Source organism: Thrips palmi, unplaced genomic scaffold, assembly GCF_012932325.1.
Source record: "Thrips palmi isolate BJ-2018 unplaced genomic scaffold, TpBJ-2018v1 HiC_scaffold_1, whole genome shotgun sequence".
NCBI classification, from domain to species: domain Eukaryota; kingdom Metazoa; phylum Arthropoda; class Insecta; order Thysanoptera; family Thripidae; genus Thrips; species Thrips palmi.
The window spans coordinates 2599761-2609309 of NW_023144620.1; the positions used below are offsets into that span (position 1 = coordinate 2599761).

Below are 9549 nucleotides of genomic sequence, written 5' to 3' on the forward strand. Positions count from 1 at the left end.
ACTTGAGACGGAACCCACCATAGAGAGTAATTCCAGCCCATGGTGGAACGAAATCCGGGTTTGGGTCACGGAATCGGTTCAAGATTTGTTGGGTCAATAGGTATCAGTAGGACATATCAACCCTAGGTGCAAAGTGGGCTAGCTCAACGGTCACTTGAGATATCTACGTTTTGCTATATTTGACTAATTTAACGGGAAAATGACGCTTTCTGATTTTTGGATGGTTAAAGTTGTTTCTACAGTTCTGGCCAGTCATAATTTTACCTAAATGAAGGTTAGGCAGAAAAAAGAAACACAAGCTAGAACTGAAAAAAACAACTTTGTTATCAAAAATTCTGAGAGCGACATTTTTCCGCTTACTTTGTTACATTTAGAAAAATGTTGACATTTCAAGTGTTGTTGGAGCTAGGCAACTTTCCTCCTAGGGTTGATATGTCCTACTGGTATCAATTGAACCCACAAAGCTTGAACCGATTCCATGACCCAAGCCCGGATTTCGTTCCACCATGGGCTGGAATTACTCTCTATGGTGGGTTCCGTCTCAAGTCGAGTTGGCCGTTTGGGTTCCATCACCAAACTGAGTTGGAGGCTCAACAATAAGAATTGGCATTCCCTCCAGACAGAAAAGACAGGACAGAAGGGGACAAAAATGAGACAGACAGCAGAAGTAAAAGGTGAAAATCGATTAACAATTCCGCCAGATCCACTTGATTATTACGTATTATATTTTCTTGGACTTCCTATTAAGAAGCTGTCAAAAGTTGGTGTTTGTAGTACATTTGCAAAATGTATTTATGTTCTTTTTTACTCCCCTCAAACTCTATTTGCCTCTGATACTGCATAAAGAGACTAAAATAGCAAGATTGACCTCATCGTCCTTTACATTTGGTGAAATTTCATGCGTTTTAGCTAAATCGACAAGTCAAAAGTAGCGCTTTCTGGAACGATTTCCTTAAAATAAAAAACTCCATCCCAGATTTTTTATATGTTATTGCCAGGGCCCTAAGGTAGATTTTCATGCATAGAAATGAATTTTGAAAGGTGGGGCAAGGTTTAATATTTCGATTTTTAGGTAAAATTACTAGAAATTCTTCAGCCTCCAGTGCAAATTGAGTGAGGTGGGGTCTATGACCGGAATTGCATTGGTCTATCATAAGACAACTCATATCAAACAAATCAGGCCTCAAAAATCCCCATTTCGAGAAAAAATTGTTTTTTCAAATTTTCATTGTACTAATTTCACTAAAATTGACCAAAAAACAAAAAGTGCCACAGCTCAGCCAAATGTTAATATTTTTCAACCAAATTTTTTTGGGGGTGATTTTAGGTATAGACCAATGAATTAAGACTGTTTGGAGCAAGTTCTGAGGGGGTCGGGGTCAAACCCCGTTCAAGTTGACCTGGATTCGCCCTTTGTGGAAAATGTTGAGTTTGCTGTTTGCTGCTAGCATAGTTTTCTAAGTAACTAGAATTTGCACAGAATCGGCTACTCTGTCTGACTGAGGGAATGGTGTTAAAAATGTTGACTGTATCCTTCTAGTCAATGGCATTTTCTTTCAGAATTTTGGTTTGTAGTGCTTCCCTTCCCTTACCTAAAATGTATGCCCGTTGTATTTTGTCCTCCTTTCCCACCCTTCATTTCTTTTGAAAAAAAGTAATTCAGTCCTTTTTTTTTTTTTTAAATTTAACTGACCACATATACCATATCATCTGTCATTTTAAGGTATTGGGTATGGTTAGTTGACTTTGTAGCTGCCCCTGTCTTGGTAGATTTTTTAAAGTTTTTGACTGTAATTTATTGTGATTGCTGGCTGAGAATAAATACTAATGGAGTAGAGGATTCAAATTTGCTTTGTTTGTGATTTCAGGTGCAGGTGTGGCTGCAGGGACACGAGACTGGGTTGACCCTGCTTACATGGGGTCGTACCTGTCGCACTCATCGCTTGCAGCCCATCCATCTCAAGCCAATGCTATGGAGTGTGAACCGTCTTACCCCAGACATCAGGCACACCACATGGGGCTGAGTAGGCTTGCGCCCACTGGGCGTTACGCACCCCAGTCCCTGCCCATGGAGCAGCTACCAGGCTTAGACTGTACGCAGACTGGTAGTTTGAACATCCCCCTCGTCGGCTCTGGCAGCTCTGCCCTCGCCACTCAGAGCGGCAACTACTTCAACCCTGGGTACCCAGCCTCGCTGCAAAACCCAGTTGCCGTCGCCCCCGTCGCCTACGGGTTCGTTCCAAGTCAGGCCGGAATGACAAAGGCGGACTTGAATGTGGGTGCTCCAAAACTAGGGAAGCAAAGCTCCAACCAGGCTCAAAGTGGCAGTGACCGTGAAGATAGCCCTATGGTAGGGGTGTGTGTTCAACAAAGCCCTGTTGTTAGCCATTAATATTTGCTCCACTTTTAGGAACTTGTCTTTTTAATGATGTTTTAGATTTAAGTGTAGGCTCAATTGAGCTGCCTGTTTTCTTATGTCGATTGTAAAGTGTACATATATATACATATATATGCATATATATATATATGAATGTTTTGACCGAGTGGCTCTTGTCTTTGCGCCATTTGTTTGCATATTGTTGACAAATGGGCCATTTACTTAGTGAGAATGTTGTTGTCATTATTGTTCATGAAACATCATGAAATTCCATCATCATTTATGACACATAGTTAATTTGACTAGCAGTGCTCATTTGAAGATCCTGTCAGGATCTTTTAGTACACTCGTGGAATCTGCAAAAACCCTGTGCTGTAGCGCTGCAAGTTTTTGTGTGACAACACTCTTGTGATAGAAAGTTTCTTATTGTGTAACTATGTGAAAAGGAACTCATGTCGTTTTGATATGAATTATTTTTACTAAGTTTAGAAAATGGGAGTATGAAACTCTGTGTGAAGTCTGGGTGGATGTGAGTCTGCTTTGGATTGGAGCTTTTGTTCCTGCTCTCATCCCATTTCCCCCTCCATTCAAACTCATTAACTGTACTGAAATGGAGGGTTCTTCAATCTTTACTTTTTTAGAGCAATTTGAAAATAGGTCACTTGTTAAGGAAATGAGTTCACTCACTAATGTTTACTTTTGGATAAAACTCTGTTGATATCCTTAGGTAAACTTGTATCCATTTTTAGGCACCTCACAATGGGAGAGTGCTGTTTTCATATATCCTTGCTCAGCCTAATTTTATGTTTGGATCAATCTAAAGTGTTCATTTTTCATTCATTGTTTTTACTGGTATCAAGTCTGTAATAGGTTTCATTGACGCTTGTACTCATTTGTGGTCCTTTGATGTAGGGCATTGTAAGGCAACTTTTTAAAGGACCAAAACATCATACCTTTGTAGCCTCTGGCAATAACTTGGAGGAGAGAGAAGGTATTCAGTCTGCTATGATTCTTAGCTATATTTTACTTATTTCTTTTAATACCCAACATCTTACAGAGATTTTGAAACAATGTGCTCTTGTTCTCTCTCTATTATACCTATATTTTTATGTTGCAATTGGGCCTTAGAGTACTAGTACTAGTATCAACAGCAATTACTTAGATCTTGTAGTAAGAAACTTCATCAGTTTTCTTCAATTCCCTTTTTGAAAGTTAAGATTTATAATGGTAATCTCTATAACATGAAAGTATACATAGCTAGCAAAAAGCAAAGCGAAGAAGAGTTATAAAAATCACATGACTTATGAGGTGGCCCTATTTTAGAATTAGTTATTCTATTTTTTAATCAATGCACAAAATGTGATAGAATTCGGAGAGTTTTTAAGCCCTTTGTTTTATTATTTCTATTTTGAGTTGTGCTTACTTTTGTTGCCCCTCAGATTTTGTGTGTGTTTTAGTAGAAAACTCAGGCTCTTTTCCATCTACTCATGATGATCCATGTCTGATACACCTTGCCCCTACTCAATTTCCCCTCTCTCTCTGTCCAAATATTTAACCCAGGCTACCAGTACTACCTTTATTTTCTCTTTATTTATTTATTTATGAAAGGGCTGCAAATGTGTTTTACTTGTGTTTCCCTATGAAGTGATGTTAATAATTGTAGTTGTTATATAGCCTCAGAAGTGTTATTTTAATCAAATGAAATTACATAGCTTCCTCCCATTCCGTTACAATTTCCTACATGCCACAAAGTCCACAGCTCATGTTGTCATTTTTATTTTGTTTTTTTCCTTTTTTTAAAACTCATTTTCATTGTTTTGTTTTTCTTTTTATTCAGTGAAATACAATAAAAGTTATGAAATTGTTTAAAGCTCAATTAATCAGGTTTCACTTGTGTTTTAATTTATTTTAAATTTCCTTAATCAAGGAGTGAAGTGGTAGGCAATCAATATTATAGTATTGTTTATAACATGTTCTTGAGAATACAATAATTCATATGAATTAATGAGCTGATGAATCATGCATTTGTAAGGTGATCCCACGGGCGACGGACGATTCCGAAGTCTGTAGTCCCGCAGTCAAAGCACCACCCGGGACTGCCTTGCCAGTGCAGTTGCACTGCAGGCTGGATGCCGCTCTGCATGTGGGGGCCCCACAGTGGGGCTGCGCACTACGCACTACCGATAGGAAAGGATTGTCTCGTCTGTCAAAGAGATCGGCTGACGCGTTGGACAATCACATGCGTCGAGTATTGACTGGGTCTCAAGTCGTTCTTTCTCCCACTTAGTTGACAGGCGTCCGTCTGCCGCCCGTGTGTAAAGAATAAAACAGTTTGTGCAGATAACGAATTTTGGGACACATTTCTTTTATGTTTGTGCTTTGCCTGACAGAAGTTTTGTGTATTTAGCTTGGTTGAATTTGTTTTTGTTTGCTAATTGCCAAAAGTAATGATGGATAATACTTTGCAGTTTTGCCACTTAATGCCAGTTACTTCCCTCTTTCCTGAGGACTCCATTATTCCGATTATGGAGCTGAATAATCATTTTCCTAAGAAGCAGTATTGGTTAAATTTTCGGCATACTTTGATGTGGCATGAAATTTTTGACAAGGCTCTCTACTTTATCTTTCCCAGTTTTGAAAGAAGCTGGTTTTTAGCTGCAGCTTGCACTTTTGTCTGGGCTGGAAACACCTTCATAAATTAATGTGTTCTGACAAGCTTTACAAAACCTTGCATTGTTTCATTGTTTTGATTTTTATTATTATTATTAGCTTCAAGCTGTATGTACTTCAATGAGTCCTTGGGCAATGATTTAGGTGACAATTTGTTATTGTTCGACTGATCTCCTCAGGGCAAATTTTTCTGAAGGCCTTCTATGGCCACAAGGCCATTTATTGAATTTTTCCTGCCTGTACTGTACCAATGAGACTTTTTCAAGTATGTACTCTGAGGAGTGATAGTAATGATTATGGATGCAAAAATGAATTTGCTGTTACCAATGAATCAACTAAGTGTTGCTGTAGTAACAATTAGACGCTAGAAGCATCAAGTGGCAAAGTGCTTTCCACACATTTAGCTTAAAACTGACTGGTCTGTTACAGCTGCCCCATTCCTGTGCCCTCTAGTTACTTTGTGGTATGGATTCTTTTTTTTTTTTCTATATTTGTTGTTTTGTTTGTTTGTTCAAAGCAGTTGCAAGAGTTCCATTTTAACAACTTTTCTTTTAATATTTGTAAATGTCAATCAATGTGTTCCAGCAGCATTTTTTTTCCCTAATAGTTTTTGGAAGTTTTACCTAATACCTCTCATTTTATTGTGTGATCCATTGTGCTATTTCACAATAAGTCCACTTGTTCCAGAGTAAGTTTTCATTAATTATTTTTCCAAGAGTATGGTTATGTTTTTCCTTTTGAGAACAAGTTCATTTTCTACAATCTCAGACCATTCATTGTCCTAATTGACTTCTTATTTGAATAATCCATATCTTACTATCTCTTCATCACTGGTTTAATTCATACACCAGTATTTGTCTACTTATCATTTATGTAAGGATTGCCTCAAACTTCATATTAGTAACTTGTGTGATACAATTAACAATTTTGGAATGGTCCTTGTGTGTTGGGTACCCGCAGCTCTAAACCAACTTCCTCGTAGCATTACTATAATAGAATCTCGCTAGTTCAGGACAAGTTGGTTGTCATATGTATCAATTAAAATTAATGAGGAGTTATGTGTGGAGGAGAGAAAGAAAAGTTGTTCCACATTAAAGGATGACAAATTTATGTAAATTACAGCTTGGAGTTTGATTCTGCATTAATATGTAAGAAATAAAATCATATTGTTCATTGTCTTTTCTGAGGATTGAATGTTAAATTACTTGGTCAAATGTGTGTGTTTTGAGTGACTTGATGTTGGGAGCGACAGTGGAACTCACTTTACCGGTCACAATATTGTTAGAAGGGATGCTCACGCATAGCTCCTGCATACGGCGGTGCAATGTTGTGCAAGTTAGCTGTAACAATGTACTGTATGTGAGTTCCTCTGTATTATCATGCTTCTGAAAACTATTCTCCCAGGAGGTGCCATTCAAAACAGATGTAAACTGGACAGTGGGCAATGGTGCACTTTTACATACAACTCCAAAGAGCATGAAGATGTGTCCATATTAATGATAATTGGCTGAATGCAGAGTGACTTTAATTTGTATTTGTTATGGCTACTGATAGTACATAGTACATTCTTGTTCCACATTGAATGAAATTTATTCCAGACCATTGATTCATTACATATATATGCATGGGCCATTGTTACATGTCTTAGTTGAGCTAGCTGTTAAGTAACTACAAACAGAAACTGCCATAGTTGAAATATGATGTGAAACAAGGCAAAGCCAGTAAAATGTGATAAAGATGTGAGAGTCAGATTTAGTGTGAAAATAAAACAAAACACTTGTGCATATTTGTGGATTATTATAAAATTGAATTCCCATATTGTTTTTTGTACTTTTTTTTTGTTGTCTTTGTAAGCACAGATTGGCCATAGAGTGACTCTCTGCTGCAGCTGCAAAAAAAAAAAAAAAAAAATCAACCAAAAAAAGAAAAAACAAACCTTAAGCGGCATTAGAACAACTTCCAAGTTGTATTGTTTCGTTTTTATTTCTATTGTATTATGTATATCAATGTGGAGTGCAACTTTGTGATCTATACGCCTCAAATTCTTTACTCTAAGAAACTAAATGATTGTTACAAACTCATACATGTAGATTCGCAGTATTGTTAATAAAGTTATAAAAAATCACTGTGTATACCATAATCAGATTGTTTAGTTTTAAATTTAACTGTAAATTCTTTGTAAATAATAATATAGAAAATTGTTATCACCGTTCATTATGTGAGTTATCTTTTCGCGCCCTATCGCTCTTCTCCGACCACCCTTATCAACGAGGGCCTTCCGTGGCACTATTATTAGCAGGGCTGGCCGCCGGCCCCCATCTAACTAGCAAACAGTCAACACACAACAGATGCACATTTTCCGGGCTTGGCGGTGCACTGGGGGGGAGGCGCACAGTATGCGACGCCACGCGGACTGCAACGAACAATAGCACGGGTGCAGTGCACTGCAAGTGCAGTGCAGGTGCAGTGAGGCGTCGAGGCCAGAGGCCAGCGCGCGGCGCGACGTCTCTAGACGTGCCGCGCGGCATGCGCGTTGCGGATGGTCCAGTCCGCCAGTGTGGGGCCGAGGCTGGCCGGCCTGCCCGGGGGTGGCCCCGGTGTTGGTCCTGGCTCTGGGGGTGGTGCTCGGTGCCGTCGGCTCGGCTCGCCGCGTACGGGCGCCGCGTCACGTAGGCCATGGACTGCCAGGGACCAGGACGCCCTCATCCGGCTGGCCTCAGTTCGCAGTCAGGCAGCCAGCCGTTCAATGTTCCACAGCCCGTCCCGCGCCCCGCTGGGGAAGTACCCGACCCGGATCACTTTCCACCCCGGCTCTGTACTCGAGTCCAAACGAGGCGCTCAGGGACTCGGATGGGACAGCCCGGGTGCTTGACGGCCAGGCCCGAGCACCCCATGCACTCGTTGGCGGGCTGGGGCTGGCTGCTGGCTCGACGCGCCAGGCCGCTGCAGCGGGGTGTCAGCGTGTCAGCCAGCGAACCGTTTGGGCCAGGGGCGCCGCGGCGGTGGCCTGCCGGGACAAGCGACAAAATCAACTCGCAGCCCAGCCGCTCGCTGGTCACTGTCTCAGTCTCTCAGTGGCTGGCAAACGGCCCGAGACGGACGGGACGGGACGGGACGGGACGGGGCGGAAAAACAAAGAACAAAAGCCGGGCTGGACGCCGGCCAAGCAGCATCACATCACCGTGACAGGGGGAGGGGGTGTTGTAACCGCGGCGGGCCGGGCCGGGCCGGGGCGGGGCGGGCTGCTCGAGGGTCTGCGCGCCTTGCGCTTGCCCAAAACCGGCGCCGCCGCCACACCACACCAACCCCGAATAACTCTTCGTCCTTCTCCGATGTACGCCGCGAAAGGCTTCCTGACCTTTAGTGTGTCGAGGACGGCGGGACTGCAGGACGATTCCGAACTGCGGCGCTTTCTCTCTCGCACTCGTGGGGAACGCCCTATCAGAGAGACAGGGACTGGGGTACCGCTCCCAGCAAATCTACCCAGCGCACCCACGCCTCGGGGCGATCGGGGCCACAGTGTGGGCCACACGCCCTCGTCTTCCCGCGTCCCAAGCGTGGGGATGGGGATCGATCACGGGTCGGTTCAGGCGGTTGATGCGCGCGGTCCTTGAACACGCACTCACTCTCTCACTCACTCACACCCCCGACGATCTCTCCCCCCGGGGCCTCTCTCTCCTGCCCGACTCTCCCGCTGTGCACACACTGAATGCGACAACAAAGTCGGCAGCTTCATCAGCCCGCCGCCCCGCCGCTTGGTGACGTCATCGTGACGCGGGGGTGCGTCGCGGCCACGGATGCGCGGGATTGGCGCGGCCAAAGCGTTTGGCGCCGACTTACAAACTTTGTTGCTTTTCAGTTCTTGCGTCAGCGCGCGTGATGGGTTTACAAAATCATTCGACTCGCGGCGCTCGGCGAGGTGGGCGTATCCTGCGCCGGGGAAATATGGAGACGAGGCGACCTGCAGAGAAGAAGAAGAAGGTCATGGTTCGCCTGGCTGCGCCTTGGGCCTTCGGAGCGGCCGGGCCGGGCCGGGCTGAAACTGAAAGCCCCACCCCGATGAGACGGGCGAAACTGTCAGGTCGTGCTGCGCTGAAAGGCTGCGGAGATGAACGGTGAGCAGACTCAGTGAATTATGGCCCACGGGCCGCGAGGGGGGGGGGGGGGCCGCGAGCCGGCGTTGTTATGTCAGATGACCACGAAGACCGAAGCCCGGCTGGCGCAGGCTGGGGGCATTGACGCACCGCCGCGGTCCGCCCTGTCGGCCCTGTTACGTCAGGGTGCACGCCAGTCGAGGGCCGCCCGAAGGCCGTCCGAAGGGAAAAGGCCCAGTGGCCTAGCCGTTGTCCCGCCGGCAGAACAAGGTGGCCCTTCAGGTGAATAGCCGCCCGCCCCCAGCAGCACCGCCAAAGAAGGACAGCCCGCTCCCTGCCCCGGCCTCTTGGACAGATATCAGCGGGGCCTTGCAGTGTCTGACGTCAGTGCCGCAGTACCGCGGGGCC

At 44.2% G+C, this 9549-nt stretch overlaps 1 protein-coding gene across 1 annotated transcript in view; it reads left to right on the top strand.

Moving 5' to 3' along the window:
* LOC117644857 (dual specificity tyrosine-phosphorylation-regulated kinase 1B) overlaps positions 1–7259 on the top strand; it is a 50472-nt gene extending 43213 nt beyond the window's left edge. Inside the window, exon 10 of the mRNA XM_034384520.1 lies at positions 1869–7259. Within this exon, the coding sequence (XP_034240411.1) occupies positions 1869–2392 (524 nt within the window). The 3' untranslated portion in view covers positions 2393–7259. The remainder of the gene's footprint in view (positions 1–1868) is intronic.
* The last annotated feature ends 2290 nt before the right edge of the window (positions 7260–9549 follow it).